The sequence below is a fragment of the Rhipicephalus microplus genome, chromosome 8 (assembly GCF_043290135.1).
Source record: "Rhipicephalus microplus isolate Deutch F79 chromosome 8, USDA_Rmic, whole genome shotgun sequence".
Classification (NCBI taxonomy): domain Eukaryota; kingdom Metazoa; phylum Arthropoda; class Arachnida; order Ixodida; family Ixodidae; genus Rhipicephalus; species Rhipicephalus microplus.
In genome coordinates, this window is record NC_134707.1 from 81,693,464 (window position 1) to 81,710,450 (window position 16,987).

Below are 16,987 nucleotides of genomic sequence, written 5' to 3' on the forward strand. Positions count from 1 at the left end.
ACATGAGCTAGTGGGACAATCTGTAGTTAATGTCTACAGATATGTTGATGACTTCCTAGTGATGTTAAAGATAGAGGATAACTGTTCACCTACTTCAATAGTAACCAACATTTTGGATTGTCATTGTCAGGTGTGACTTTTAAAAATGGCAAAAGCTCTGGCTGATGGCACTTTGTGCTACATTGCGTTTACCATTTGCACATATTCTTGCAGCAGTGAATTATTGTATAAGAGTTCAGCAGAAAGCTTTCATCGACAAATTACGTGCATGACAATGCTACAACAAAGCCCTGATTAATGGAACAAGCATGTTTTTTTTTTTTTCCAGACAAGAAATTACTACTTCCTTTCGTCAGCCACTAACAATGCCACACAAACGGTGAAGACAACATAAAAAAGATGAAATTTTCAGTGAAATTGTACGATATTATATATAAGGCATGCCTTCTGAATTAATTTTCAAAGTTTCAAAGTCTGGGCTCTTTATAGCGTTCTTAAATATAAGCAAATGGTTTCGCATAGTAACTCTGTTTTAAGTACAGTATAAGTACGAAAGTCTCACAGTTTATGAGATAGTAATATTTCTATATAGTGGTACCACGGCCAGATAAGCACAACTAAGACCCCTCGCGTGGTTGATAAACTACAGTGCCGTAGGTGTAGACCTACCAACAGCGCGCAAGTGCATTGCCTCCAGCCTGTTTTTTTTTTCTTTTTTACAATCGAGTCTATATATAATGCTACATTCCTGCAGCATTTAATAGTACTCATGTTTGGGAGGATGCCAGGAGCATTTGCGATGTGCTTGAAACAGAAAGCGGCACCCACTCTGAAATTGTTCCGGTGAATGGAGGGTACGACGACAATAAACAGCATTCTGGAAAGTTGAACTCGCCGAAATTGTTACGATCAATTAGCAGCCGAGCAAGACCAAATGCTTTCGTATGTTGTTTCAGGCATGCATAAAAACAGTTACACTCGTGCTGACATGACCGAACAAGCCACACTTTGAGAACGTGCATGACGTACGTGCACATATAAACATGACGTACGTGCACGACCTGGCTAGCAGACGATGCAAGGAGCAATCCACACTTCACCATTTCGGCCAGTTGCCACCAGGCGGCGACTCTGCTCGATCTCACGGCCAATCGTATGTGTTGTTGCTATGGTAACCATACACAAGGCCGTCGGCAATGCGGGCATTCACCACACGATGAGTTCGTTTGCCGCAACGTAATCATAGCAGTATACGCTTCCAGATTTAATTCCAAACATGCCATAGCCGCGTTTGCCGATTATGAAACTGATATTTCCCACAACGTGTTGCGAACTAAGTTGCGTCGTCCCACCGATAGATATAAGCTGCGGGCAGCGGACCGATGGGTGCGCGGCATTGTTATTTTATCTGGTCAATCGCATTTTGCGAGTGTCCTGGCCTAATGAGTATGTATGTTACACAGTGGTTTAGGGTTAAATTGTACACACCTGAATTGACTGATGACGCAAACTACAGGTGGCCAACGCAGCATCCATTCTCGCTAGAATAAGTGAAATTGAGAAAACTTTGACGTTGATTGGACATTTTGGCTCAGCTCGGCACAAAAATGGGGAATTGCATCAAATCGGCTCCATTAGGGCAGCTGTTCCACCCCTGCATAGTCAAAATTAAAAGTTTCTAGTTTTTCTCTTCAGCTCCCACATTTGAATTAGGAAATTCTCAGATCGTAAAGCTCTACAACATAAATAATCGTATTTGTGTTGTGCAAGGAGGGCACTTTAGAAGTGTAAAGGTTTGGGCTAGGTTCTTGTCGCTTTGTTGTCACTCTGTTCTCGCGCTATAACTATCATCAAGGGCACTTTGCCTTTCATTTCCGAACTCTAACATAAGCGTGCAAAAGGCATGCGCACTCACCTTCGTCAGTCAATGCCTCAAGGCTGCCTTCGGTTTCCCTTTGCAACCAGGTATGTGCCCTGTCGTATGAATCTGCACCATTGATTCAAGAACACTGTGAGGGTCTAGCAGTACGCGGATGCCCCACACAACAGTAACTCTGACACTTAAAGAAGACGGTTTCAGGTGCACACAACCTACTATGTATTTTCCCGCATTATTAATCTTTCTTGTATACACTAGGGTGACAACTTTGACATTTTACCCTCACTGACCTGCAACGTTGTGTGTGCTTTTACGCCCCCTATTGGTGAAATTTGATCACCCTTTTCCTGCATGACATGAAGTGATTTGCTACAAATTTTTAACCTAATGCCTCTACCTAATCGTCTACCAGTTTCAACTGTACCAGCATGCCTCAACAATGGTTCTTTTAAGGAACTACTCACTATGTCAAATCTACATATTATACAACTTGTCTGACTCTTCTAATGCAGTACGATATCAACACCATTATAAATTGGAGAAAGGACTGGAAAAAGCAGTACCAGTTGTCTTTCTGTGGTAGCAGGGCCCACTGATGTAAGACACGAAAGGCTTAATGAACATAAATTTCGCAAATAAAAATTTCAAATAAACTCTCAAATCTGAAAAACTAACATCAAAAAAAGTATTCAGAGTACTTGAACATGAAAACTCGGGTCTGGTAAAATACTGTAAACAATATCTCATCAATATATTTACTTGCCTCTCTCTCATGGTAATTTATTTGCTTTCATGTATTGACAACTTACATGATGCATAGCAAATCAACATAAATGGCAGAAGCAGTAGCCCAATAATACATTTACAAAATGTGTTCAAACCTCAATATAATAAACCAGTTACAACGAATCATCGGTCATAGCGATGTACATAAGTGAAGAATGGCTTTGTCTTAGATGCAGAGTTAAAAATATATGTTTAAAAACTAATTTTCGAATATAGTAAAGTACTTTCATGGCAGATGTGACTGTTGTAATGAGGTTTGAGTGTATAGGCAAGCACAGTGAATGTAACCCACAGGAGAAACAGCATTGTAAGTACTGTTCATGAGCACTGACAGGGTGAAAACACCCTCGTGAATTTGACACTTGCAAGGTAGTGTTAAACAATTTAAAGTTACCTGCGCCTTTTAGCACCAAAACAATGAACAGATTAAGAAAACACGGCTCCAGCCAAACCTCATCGTAATAAATTTATTCATTCAGACTTTATTCAAGGCAACATACAACTGTCTTACGAGATTCATCGAAAGGCCTGAAATGTGCATGACTAGACATCACCCGGGTAAAAGCTGAAGCAGTGCGATATGTCATTCCCAATTTACATAATTGCAAATAACATGTATGATACAATACAAAACAAAGAAAGCTACGGCTTCGAGAGAAAAAAACAGGAAAAGGAAAAGCAACAACACAGATGTAAACATGCGGCAGTGTCTGTTTGAAAGAGATCGTACGACATTTATTACACAGCATTTAACAACACAACAATACACAACTTAGCATAAATCCCTAAAACTCGGGGAATATTAACTCTTCTACTTGCATATTAAATTGTGTTTAATTTGCATATGACAAATAAGGGCTTATGTGATGAAAATTAAGCATGGCATTTCCTTTGCTTCTTCGCTTCAGTGCTACAGAAGGTAGAAAAGAGAACATAGCAGGGCCTCTTGAAAATAGCTTCATCATATCTAGTGTTTCACTATAAGCGGACATTTGCTAAGCTGTATCAATGTTCATTGCACTATTCCTAATTTACGACGTTATGCCCACATTAATTACAGTACATAAATTCCTAGAACTCAAGAAATATAAACTCTCTTACTAGCATTTTAAATTGCGTTTATACTCGCATAATTACATTTCAGGACTTCTGAAATGAAAATTAAGCAAGGCGTTTCCTTCGCTTCTTCGCTTCAGTGCTACAGAAGGTAGAAGAGAGAACATTGGAAAGGCCTCTTGAAAATAACTTCATCATACCTAGTGGTTCACTATAAGTGGACTTTCCTAAGCTGTATCAATGTTCATTGCACTTTTGCTAATTTACGATGTTATGCCCACATTAAATACAGTACATAAATTCCTAGAACTCGGGAAATATGAACTCTTTTACTAGCATATTAAATTGTGTTTATACTCGCATAATTACATTTCAGGGCTCCAGCAATGAAAATTAAGCATGGCGTTCCCTTCACTTCTTGGCTTCAGTGCTACAGAAGGTAGAAAAGAGAAGATTGTAGGGCCTCTTGAAAATAACTTCATCACATCTAGTGTTTCACTATAAGCAGACATTCACTAACTGTACTAATGTTCATTACACTATTCTTAATTTACGTTGTTATGCCCATATTCATTATAGTACATACGCTTGCCTGTACATACATGTAAGTTTGAGGACCTGGACGTTGCGGCGAATAAAAGATGAGTCAGGACTATCGGCACGCTGGGCAGCCTCGGCGATGTCTGAAGATGACAGAAAGTGTGGCCACATGCACTGGCTACCCTTAATCCATTCCAGTGGCACCACCGCAACCGACTTGTCGTTCAAGAAGCGCACTGCTGCAAATATCTAGGAGTTGTGGCAGGCACAAAGACAGTGCAGTCAGGAGCAACATGAAAGAGAACACCAAGCTCGTATTTACATTGTGATCACTCAAGGTGGACTGACAAGCATGTGAAATAGTGATTGCAAGAGGCACCGTTCCCCTTTAAAATTTCTATTAAAAACGATTTGGCAGCTACTGCGCTCAGCCACTATGGCTTTTCAGAGGCGACTTCAGTGTTTAATGAAGTGGAATGCTGAGCCAGTTGGTAAAACATAATGTGGAAATATATGAGCGCACGAGGTAGAAAGAAATGCACTTGACAGGAAAGACGCTCACTTACAACTGAACTTTTATTAGAAAATATTCATTGCACGAGAACACAAACGTGCAACCAACTATCACTTCAAGGTTCCCCCTACCATCTTTCTCTCCCCCCCCCCCCAAAAAAGAAGATATACGTTAATCTACTTCAACAGCTCAAAAAAAGACACCTCTTTTTCACTTATTGCTACCGAAAGAGCACTGATACACATGCTTGCATTTGCCCTAATCTGTTCTGCTTCCATGATTTCTCTGGTCAGTTTATGTTTTGATTTGCCCAGAATTCTCGTGCTGCCAAACTGCGGATTGCACCCACAATCCCTGCAGTGCATTGACAAGTGCGCGCCACCTGCGAGAACCTTTAAGGGCGTCGCATGTTCTCGGAGTCGATCATTTAAACAACAACCCGTCTGGCCGATGTACACTTTTCCGCTGCTCAAAGGGATTATGTACACAACCCCTGAAATACACAGTACAAACAGCGTGGCATGTTTTTAGTGCAACTGCTCTTGTTCACTCTTCCACGATTTTCTATTATGGCGCACAGTTTTGCCAGTTTGCAGGGAGCCGTGAGAACAACGCATACTCCATGCTTGCGCCCAATCTTCATCAAGGAGTGCGAAATCTTGTGCACATAGGGCATAGCTACAACCGTTTTTGTAGGCCTCGTTTCCACCGTGTTGGTTGTACTTAACCTCTTTAACTTTTAACATGGTACTGCCTACAGCCACAAGCAAGCTATCCGGGTAACCCGAACTGAGTAGGCGCCTTACTTAATTCCGGAAACTGCATTCCATTTTGTGTGGACATGATTTGCTGAGTGAACTAAGGCAGGAATTAGCTCTCTCCCTTTTCACTAGCTTGCTGTGAGAAAAGAAGAGTCAAAGGATAACAGGCCCTTCTTTGACCGCGGGGAAAACTCCCAGCAAACGTGACCAACTGACTAAAATCAATATTAAGATATAAAACTGCGAAGCCTCTCTGGCTGGTTGTTCATGTGTGAATGATAATGAACTGGTGCATTGTTTAAAACAATCCAAAATGTTGTTTACTACTGATGTGGGTGAACAGTTATCCTCAATGTTTAACATCACTAGGAAGTAGTCAACATATCTGTAGACATGAGCTCATGGGTTGTCCCATGAGCTCATGTTGTAGCTTCCGGTTAAACTCTGCTAAGAATATATCACGAAGCACAGGGGCCACACAGAACCCAATGCATATGCTCTTCCTTTAGACAACTGTCAAATCATCAAACTTCACAACGGTTGCACCTAGGTAGCACTGAAGTAGCTCCATGAAGTTATTTACATTCATTAGTGCGTTGTTTTGAAAGTTTACTACCCCGAAAAAGTCAATGGCCTCCCATGTAGCAATAAACAGTTCATTGTGCGGGACAGAGTGAAACAATTCTTCGGCATCAACCGAAAAGCCATAACTAGCACCACACATGTCTGACAACAGGTCTTTCACTAGTACGTCCGAACACTTCAGTTTAAAGGGGTCGTCAGGAGCCAATAGGTTCAGGTGTCGTTGCAGGTAGGAGCTCACGAGATGCTGTCAACATCCTTTTTCAGTGACAATGGCTCGTAGGGGACACATGACTATGTGTTTTGGCTAAAAAGAATACTTCTAGAACGTCACCTTTGCAAGACTTCACGGTTTTTGAAAGACTTCCCAGTCCCATCTCTGATAGGAGAACAACCGCTCTTGATTTGATCTTGGAAGGTGTCCCACTGAATGGTTTAAAGTTTTCTTTCATGGAGCTACTTCAGTGCTACCTGTGTGCAACTGTTGTGAAGTTTGATGATTTGACAGTTGTCCAAAGGAGGGGCATATGCATTGGGTCCTGTGTGGCCCCTGTGCTTTGTGAAATATTCTTAGCAAAGTTTGACCGGAAGCTACAACATGAGCTCGTGGGACAATCTGTAGTTAATGTCTACAGATATGTTGACGACTTCCTAGTGATGTTAAAGATAGAGGATAACTGTTCACCTACTTCAATAGTAACCAACATTTTGGATTGTTTCAAACAATGCACAAGTTCATTGTCATTTGCACATGAACAAAGATGCTTTGCAGTTTTTTAGACCTTAACATTGATTTTAGTGCAGTTGATCACGTTTGCTGAGAGTTTTCCCCGCGGTCAAAGAAGGGCCTGTTACCCTTTGACTCTCCTCTTCTCACAGCAAGCTAGTGAAAAGGGAGATAGCTAATTCCTGCCTTAGTTCACTCAGCAAATCATGTACACACAAAATGGAATGCAGTTTCCGGAATTAAGTAAGACGCCTGCTCAGTTCGGGTTACCCAGATAGCTTGCTTGTGGCTGTAGGCAGTCCCATGTTAAAAGTTAAAGAGGTTAAGTACCACCAACAAGGTGGGAACGAGGCCAACAAAAAAGGTTGCAGCTATGCCCTATGTGCACAAGATTTCGCACTCCTTGATGAAGATTGGGCGCAAGCACGGAGTACGCGTTGTTCTCACGGCTCCCTGCAAACTGGCAAAACTGTGCCCCATAATAGAAAATCATGGAAGGATGAACAAGAGCAGTTGCACTAAAAAACATTCCACACTGTTTGTACTGTGTAATTCAGGGGTTGTGTACATAATCCCCTTGAGCAGCGGAAAAGTGTACATCAGCCAGACGGGTCGTTGTTTAAATGATCGACTCCGAGAACATGCGACGTCCTTAAAGGTTCTCGCAGGTGGCGCGCACTTGTCAATGCACTGCAGGGATTGTGGGTGCAATCCGCAGTTTGGCAGCACGAGAATTCTGGGCAAATCAAAACATAAACTGACCAGAGAAATCATGGAAGCAGAACAGATTAGGGCAAATGCGAGCACGTGTATCAGTGCTCCTTCGGTAGCAATAAGTGAAAAAGAGGTGTCTTTTTTTGAGGTATTGAAGTAGATTAACGTATACCTTCCTTTTTGGGGGGGAAGAGGGGAGAGGGTGGAGCCTTGAAGCGATAGTTGGTTGCGCCTGCACGTTTGTGTTCTCGTGCAATGAATGTTTTCTCATAAAAGTTCAGTTGTAAGTGAGCGTCTTTCCTTCAAGTGCATTTTATTTTACCTTGTGCACTCATATATTTCCACATTAAGACTTCAGTGTTTCCACTCATATTTGTTATGACTGTACGAACAAGGCTTTTGAAACTAGTTCATAAGTTTTCACAGACTGTTAAAGGGACTCCACTGCATATTCAATGACTAAGTTTGCTCTATGCTTCATAGCCAGAAAAAAAAGGCATTGCCTTCAACAATGAGTACATTGGCTCCGAGATGGCGTGATCGACCTGCCCGTATAACCACGTGAAAATTCAATTTTCGAACAACTTGTGCCATTTCCCTTAATAACGTTCGGCGGTTGTTTATTCCATGAATCAAATAAAAACGAACAAGCAGCATTTTATTGCATCTCATGATGCACGGAATATTCTTTAATTAGTGCAGCTAGATCGATTACTAGTGATTAATTGTAGGCGGTTTGTCTGATGTCATTGGTATCATTTTGAAAATATCTTACTTTAGCGCATGTATTCTTGGGCATTTACCTTAATTTCTCGGTAAGTAAGGCACCACTGTTGATAATATTGTCGTTTTAGATGTTGTCATACATTGAGCTTTCACTCTGACATGAATTGTTATTTGACTTCAGTGTCCCTTCAATACAAGTAACTAGCCAAGCAGTCGGCGTACTTTTCTATTAAAACCTTGTCGGAATCGCTCTGGCTTCAGCAAAGACAATACGTAGCTCGGGGGCACGTGCTCATGGCAGCTGGCTATCGAGCCTGCGACTACGCGTAGTAAATGTGCACTTTCTTGCTCTGCCTCTGTGTACTTTCCGAGGGCTTCAGCCGACTATTCAGCTGACTAGGTAACACTACTAGGCTGCTAACAGTATACATCCCCATTTGCGCAAACTATACATATGCCCATATGTCGGCGTATTCACTCAGACTCAAATCAAGCCACGAGACCGAGTCCAGATAGTCCAGGTAATTAGTATTTTGGTGAGCTTGAGTCCGAGTGGGATTTCCTGTCAAAAATTTTTTTTGTGTCAGAGTCCACACAAGTCTGGTTGCGGAAAATTTTGGCGAGTCTTGGTCGAAGTGAGCTCTAAGCACGAAATGTATTTACAATGAGAGTCCGAGTGAGTGCTACAATTTTTCATCGACCTGTGCGTATGCTCACTTGTCACCGTTCATCATGCATATAATATGTATGCTACACGTCAAATATTATGCCCGCTTCTCAAAAGGCCGTCTCCACTGACACTTCCCAGTAAACGACCGCTCATCATTGTACATTCTTCGAGATTCCAATCACATTTGATATTGTCGGTGAGTGTCGAACATGCTTTCATTCAATGCTACATTCCAACACGGGCATAAAAAATAATGAGACTGTACCCAAGTTTTACAGATCGTAGTGTACAAATACTAATAATAGCCTTGTGCACAGCATCTGTAAAGATCTATCAATTGCAGCTTCTTCGATGCAGCATCTACGAGCAGGCTTACGGGCTGTCTATGCCAGCTGAAGGCTTGGCCCACTTGCAGGCCCTCCTCGGATGCTGGTTCCGGCTCTGTTTTTATGTTAACATTTTCCACGACTTGCATGTCTTCTTCCAGCAGCGGCGGTTCCACGGAAATCTCTGTCCCTGAAAATTTTCAAACAGCGTTGTGAGGATGCCGTTAGAAGGGGACTGCTGCATGGCTAATTTGAAAGTGCTTACCATCCATCAATAAGGGCAGAGGCGGCGGTGACGGAGCAGCTTCCAAAGCCAAGCAAGCAGGCTGGAAGTGACTGTGGTCCACGTTGTCTGGGTCAAACAGAACAAGAATAAAGCTTGCCAGGTTTGAAATACAAAACAGTGCACAAGTTTTGACACAGCTTCAAGAACAGGAAATGTACAGTTCTGAGTGACAGAGAATCAACTAGTTAACAAAGTAAACTGCCTCTATTTCCCTGAACATGCAAAAAAGAAAGTAGCACATAATTTTGATGACGATCATGGTACATTTTGCTTACTGGCATGTGAAGCAGTTATGGCCAATGAGTGCCAAGACTATAAAAGCGTTACAAATGTTATGGTCAGTGGCAAAGGGTAAATGTAAAATGGCTCTAAAAAGGCCTAAGATATCCTTGGCACTGAATGTGTGCAAAATATATATTGTGGGTGCAGTCACCGACTCTTCTTATTGAATTGGACGTGTTATCATCATTTGTATAATTTACTCATCTGTAGAGATCATCATCAGGAAATTATACAAATGATGATGACACGTTCAATTGATAAAGAAGAGTCGGTGACAGCGCTCACAGACTCTTCTTTATCAATTGGACATGTCATCATTTGTATAATTTCCTCATCTGTAGATATCATCATCAGTGTGTGCCATTCTTCAATGTCATCCCCTTTTTAGACCCGAGAATACTGGCAGATCACACAGGTGGCTGTGGATGGCCAGGGTTGACAGCGGAGGCTGCACTGGGCTGGTGGTGTTGGATGGACCAGGATTGTCTCGCACTGCCATGGCAGGTGGTAGTAGACGACGACCCGAGCGGAGCTCCAGTGGTAATGTGCGAGAGGACTTGGAGATCGAGAAGCAGCGTCCAGCACTTATGAGGAAGAGCTTTATTTGAGATGAGCTCGAGCTGGCACACAATGATGATAATCTCTACAGATGAGGAAATTATACAAATGATGATGACACGTCCAATTGATAAAGAAGAGTCGGTGACTGCGCTCACAATATGACTAATATAATTATGAAAGTGATGCGATATGTGTGGAGTGGATCTCTACATGGTTCAAATGGCGAAATATGCTAACACAATGAGGAATATGTGGGCGCTGCAGCATGACGAGGACACTTGCTGACACGAGCCTGGAGGTGACTACTCTGAGTCTATTGTCTTGGTCAATTAAGTTTGCATGAAAAAAATACAACAGGACAGTACAAAGAGTAATGACGTGTTGTAGTGCCTGAATTACATCAAGACAGTTTCACGATCTTGTTCTTGAGCTGTGCTTAGTTGCAGCAGTTCCAAGCTAAGCATTTTCTCGCCACGCAGACCTGACCGCTTTCTTCTTTCTTGGTCTGAATGCAACAAGTTTCGCCTATGATAGAGTGCCTGGCATAAAACGATGTTATACAATCGTGTTCAATGGGCGTCTTGTGCAAATAAGTGATTTAGCAACCCACCCACAAATTATACTGCACCCCCCTTCCGCATCTTTTTTTAAGATGCCGACAACCTTTGCCACGTGAAAAAGAAACGCAATACTACTTGCACTTTTATACCTCCGTGTAAATAAATTTATGGTGGTGTAAACAGCCGAGAGGGAGTTGCGTTACGGAGTGTCGGAGTTATGCTCCCTCCATGTATGACCACTACCTGGCAGTAAGAGTATTGTGACCCCACTGGTGAATCATGGTCATTGTGTGAAACCATAATACACAATGTGAAAGTGACAAGCTTTTTGTGGAATTGTACAAGCTTGCATTTAAGATGGCTTCACCACCTCCGTGCCACATGTCATCAGGGTCGACAACCCACTTGATAAGCTAGATTTCCTGCATGAATCGGATCTGTTTGAGCTATCTCTGACCCCTGATTTCTCTGTGCTTAAAGACAAACTTTTGAAAATAATAAACAAATGCTTTCCAGCCCCTGCTTCAGGATCAAGGGCATGCCTTCCTGAAGAAACATTTTTGGTTACTCTACTGTCACCGCTCATGTTAGCTTGCTTATAGGCTGTAAAACAATTTGTTACACTTTCCAGAAGAATCCCACCAAAGATTTCTGGGGTCTATATTTCCGGATTAAAAACACTTTCCCTTGTCTTATCTTTAATGGTGCCTCAAAGCGAACTTACACTAAAGGAACGACTCAAGTGAATTAAGCCCATAGGCTAGGAAAGAACGGCTGCAACAACACATTCTTGAAGCTGGCATCTACAAGGTTCGTGTAAAATGAGTTAGGCCATTGTACAGCAGAACAGTTTACAAAGCACTGCATATGCTTCCAAAATTTGGTAAGACATCGTAAAGAATACATAACATTCATTTTATGGTCCCTCCTCAGCCACAAATTGAAAAGTCATGGAAATGAGACTCTGTGACACTTATTTATACTTATACAAGCCCTATTTAGAGAACTTGTAACATCTTGTATTGACGTCCTGAAGGCTGTATCATTTTGAGCTTTAATAATAGCAATATTAGCAGGAATGTGACAAAAGATATACAAAAAAATGTCTAAAACTGAACACTGTTGAACTGCTGACACTTCAACAACATTTTAAATACACAGCTGTCTAATCAAGTCGTTAAAATAGTGCACATCTAAGGTCTGTGTAAGGTCAGCATACATGAAGAAATTTGTACTGCAAGTCATGTTGCTAGGGGCATGCATTAACCCAAGGTATGAAAGAATGTCGTAACTTGCAAACATAAAATGCAAAACACTGCACAAAAATGCACAAGCAAAACCCACACCTGCAAATTATGAAACAATAAATCATTCTAGGTGCATACCATTTCTAACCGTTGTACTGTGTGCAAAATCAACCGTTTGCAGAAGCAGCGTAAGATGTCTGAACGATTACAGCAAGTACAACCGTTTAAACAGATTGACATGAGATAGCCGTAGTCGACATTGGCGTACGCAGCGGCGATTTCGGTGAATGTTGAACTGCGGCTCGGTAATCTCTCAGAATTAACAGATTATACTCACCAATACGTCTGTGAGAGACAGGCGGATGTCCGCAATAGCAACACCATCCGCACTGCAGCGTCGCATTTTGCGAAGTGTTCGCGTCACAGGAATCCGAGCGCTCGTAGCTGTCGCACTCGCAATTACTGTAGGCGCACGGCCCCCGCGCAACGCCACGGAAGTCGATGTTTGTGAACATTTCACGATACACTAGCGAGCGCCAAAGCGAAACCAGCGTGTCGGCGTCTCTGTGCTAGTTACAGCGTCGCGCGCTCAAAAAGCACACTTCGAACGACCAGCGCGTTCACTCAGCAGAACACCGCGTGCAAAAGAGATTATCTCACTCCGCAGACTGATCGCTGTCGCAGTGACGAAGCTAGAGCACCGGAGTGGTCTCACGAAAGACGTCCTCACGACGTGTCGGCAGAGATGCGAATAGGTGGATATGAAAATCGTGGCTCACGTAGTGAATTGTGGGCTACGGCCATAGAGTTTCTCAATATACACTAGAGGGAACTCTGTCGCTAGTGTCTATGGGAGCTGCAAGTTGCAAGTTGCAACACACGGCGCTTCAGCGAGCATGGGAACGATGGGAAGTACACACATTTGTCCACCTTTCCTTCCTCCGTGCATTTGTCTAATTTTCGTGCTTATGGCCTGCTTCTGGCTCCGTGTGTGTTCGTGTGGCTTGGAGCTGTTTTTTCACGAAAACATAAATTAGCAAATGTTCACCGTTTGCGCTTTGCAACCTTATTCTTTTAGGCTTACCATTATGAATCAAGTCACTAAGTTCAAAAGAGTTTGTTTTTTCTCTCAAAACAAAACCGTAACCAGCAATAAACAAAGCCGCAAGTATGATTCGCCGCCCACAAGTACGAAGACTAGGCAAATGTGCGTACTACCTATCATTCCCATCTTCCTCCGTGATTCCCATGGTCGCTGAACGACCACAGCGCCAGAGTGCCCTCTAGTTAATTTGGGAAACTCTATGTTAGCCTACGGCAGCCATTTGCACCGACTTCCGGTTCAAGGCACCGTAATGCCTTGCGGGCATTCTTGCAAGTGCCGGCGTTTTTTGCGTGTTCCACCTTGCACTCGTGGTGCCATTTTCTTACAACCTGCTGCGTAATACTTTCGAGTGCTATGCAGCATGATTGCACAACAAATGGATCCAATCACTACGAGATATTGTGCGAGCGGTTATTTTCTCATTGAAGTGACTCGCACCTGTGGACACATGCTTGTTTTGGAGCGAAAAAGGTTATATCGCGCATGTTTTGTCACATACAAGGATTTCCTGCACATCATGGAATCATGAAATATCCACTCACTTGTTTTCATGTGGCTTACGTACCTATAAAATTATTTATTTACTTTTTGGTTGCAAAGATGCTATTCCGGGCTCGATATAGCAAGTGGCCGTAGTAATGTATTTCGAACGCTATAAACGAAACGTTCTCGTAGTTTTCTGGTTTTTTTTCTTACTTCTCTAAATATCTCTTTGAATGAAGTGTCGTTTCTCACACGCTAGAACAATGTTTTTCAATGCATGTGAAATTATCCGCACTCAGCCTACAGCTGTGCAAGATAGTCGTTAAGGTTATGAGTCGGAGTATAACACGACCTATCGCCACTACACGCCTTGCAAGTGTGACATAACAAAGATGCCATCCATGCTACTCATTGTTTCAAAAGCGACTTCGATCGCTTTACGTCGCACGACATTATTGAGTGGCCGTGTTGTTCTGTGGGCTTTTTACACGCTCACCTGTTTCAATCAATTTAACAGACAGTTAGCGATGCAGATTATACAATAGAAATATGCTATATCGGCATACTTGGTCGCGCAAAGTACTGGTACATATGTAGACATCGTACGTGTATTGATATATGACAGCATGTGAACATATGTATGAGTGATCTTAAAGTGGTCTCGGTAAGTGTATGCGCTCGAAAATACTAAATCGAGGTGATCCTGCTAAATATAACAGCGTGTTTCAAAGAATAACCACAAGCTGTGCTTGATCCCCATCTCTCAACGTTCCTCGTTTTTGCCCATGTCCTCGTCTCGATCGCTTCGTTCTCTGAAATGCGCGAAATATCATCTATTCATTCACAAAAAAAGATAAACACAATCATTGAACAAGCGGCAGCAGAAGCTTCGCAGAATTACACGTGTTTCCACCCTTATTACATTGCGCAGCAGGTACCCTGAAGCAGCGAAGGGATAGGCCTCAAACCGGAAGTACCGTAGCAGGCGACGTGCCGTTTTGCTATCCACTACAGTGTACTAGAAATTCTAGTACACTGTACCATCCACTTATTGGCTCGTGTGTAGCACCAGCGTTGCCTACCTAGATCCTGCGTGCCGCGTGAAAATCGCACTTTCGGCAGGAAAACGAGAAAAAAAAAACATCCCGCTCAATTCGCACGCTCTTGCACTTCTCGCACGCCCTACCATGAGTGTGAGTAGAGCTAGAAATTTATTGACGTGAAAAAAAATGCTAAGAATACAGTTGTCCAGAGGACATCTACGCCAAGCCAAGCTGTAGACCAATGGATACTGCAAACGTCAAAATAGCGGAATAAAATTGTTGCGTCATCTGTACGCAGAAAAACAACCGAGTAAAAAGTAATTTTGTGCGTCACATTACACAAGTTGGCAAATGACGCCTCATTGATGAAGCGAGCAGTGTATATGTTTGTGCTTGTGGCTTACATTTCGCAGATGGTTCTGCGGCCATAGAGGCTCGTATTTACGAATCAACCTTATCCTTGTCTCGCGTTTCTATATAGGCCTTTGTGCGTCTGATAATCAATTTGTTATACCCATTTTGTGCCCTTAAAACGCGTGCCGAAACTTATGAACAACATGAGGATAAGGTCTGTACGTAAATACGCGTCCCTACACCATTGCCAACCATAGCTATTCAATCACATATTGCACGATTCATGAACTCTGATGCCTACCACTCCTGATTCGCTCCGGGGAAACTCGCGAAATGACAGCAATTACTGCAGAGTTCGTCATTCCTCACAGTTCTCGCGTCTGTTTGCCATGTCCTCGAGACTTCCCCGAAGCGCACGGGCATAAAGGCACGTGCCCCAATTAGATCATTAAGTTTTCCTACACAAAGAAAACTGGCACTGCGAGCTGTAGAACGCACCGCGCATTGGACGCATATGGTAATGCCGGGGACTCACAGATGCAGCTTACTGGTACACTTCACATAAATGCCCAACGAGGTTATACTAAAACTTCTGGAGTGGTGGTCCCGCATACCCGCACATATCGAAGTGAAGCCACGGTGGCCATATTTGTCAGAGCAGAAGGAGGTGGTGACTGCCTTGTAGTGCCGTAATGCTCTGGGCGCTTGTTGGCATGCGTTTCGTTATAGCTACTAAAGCACGTGCTTATCATTCTTAGGAGGCGAGGGAACGTGGGAGGGACTTTAATGCACATCTGCTTTAATTTTTTTTTCGCGTTTCAGTTTCAGTTTATTACTATTCATTTCAAAAAAGTAGTACAGTAATATTAATATACAGACGAGGGTCCCAAAGTTAAAAACTGTAACGGGACCCTCGATAACGACAATGGTTTTAGCACGCGTTTTAAGCGTGCTAAAAAAAAAACGCCAGGCCTGCGTGGAACGGGCACCACAGTCATAACAAAAGCTAGAAGAGCGGCCTTCCAGAGCCTTTTCTAAACACTCTTTGGGATGCTACAAGCACACTGCTGGGTACCAACAACGTCATAAATATTCATAAATTTTGTGTGGTAGGTCAGCCTTCACTATGCTATTCTTCGTCATTCTTTGAAAAAGCGTGCTATCCGCCGCTACACACTTGTGAAAATTTTGTGCAATTCATTTATGCAGTGGCTGACGACGATGAAAAACTAAGCGTGAAGTCGGTATGCGCCACAGTTATAAGGTGATCAAGAACAAGTTTCAAGGTTGGCCTTGCAAGTTTTCTTATGGGTTGGAGCATAGGACTCATCATCATCGTCAGCGTGACTCGTCCACTGCAGGACAAACGCCTCTCCCATGTTCCGCCCATCAACTCGGTCCTGTGCTTGCTGCTGCCACTTTACCCGCAATCTTCTTAATCTCATCTTCCCCCTAACTTTCTGTCTCCCCCTAATCCAATTGCCTTCTCTGAGAATCCAGTCAGTTACCCTTAATGACCAGCGGTTATCCTGCCTACGTGCTACATGCCCTGCCCATTTCTTCTTCTTGATTTCAACAATGATTAGACGACACAGTCGTTACGGAATTCACATAGTGTGGCTCCTGGCTGTTCCTTTGATGGTCTAAAACGCGTTATTGCTCATATTAACGCGATTCCTTGCACGAAATTAAGCCTGCCTAAGGCCAGTTCAGAAACTAGTTCCAAGCACTGGCGTGGCTGAGTGGTAGAATACGCAGCTGGCACGCAGCAGACCTGGGTTCGAA

General features: G+C 42.9%; 1 protein-coding gene across 3 annotated transcripts in view; it reads right to left on the reverse strand.

Annotated features, from left to right (window-relative positions):
• Window positions 1-13,163, reverse strand: part of LOC142761695 (uncharacterized) — a 58,595-nt gene extending 45,432 nt beyond the window's left edge. For 2 of the 3 annotated variants that reach the window (XM_075872211.1, XM_075872212.1), the window contains exons 1-5: window positions 12,555-13,163; window positions 9,547-9,633; window positions 9,332-9,471; window positions 4,324-4,510; window positions 1,916-1,987 (exon numbers count right to left, since the gene is read on the reverse strand). In XM_075872211.1, the coding sequence (XP_075728326.1) occupies window positions 1,916-1,987; window positions 4,324-4,510; window positions 9,332-9,471; window positions 9,547-9,633; window positions 12,555-12,732 (664 nt within the window). In that variant the 5' untranslated portion in view covers window positions 12,733-13,163. The remainder of the gene's footprint in view (window positions 1-1,915; window positions 1,988-4,323; window positions 4,511-9,331; window positions 9,472-9,546; window positions 9,634-12,554) is intronic. The other variant, XM_075872210.1, reaches the window with a different exon arrangement.
• Window positions 13,164-16,987: the final 3,824 nt, after the last annotated feature.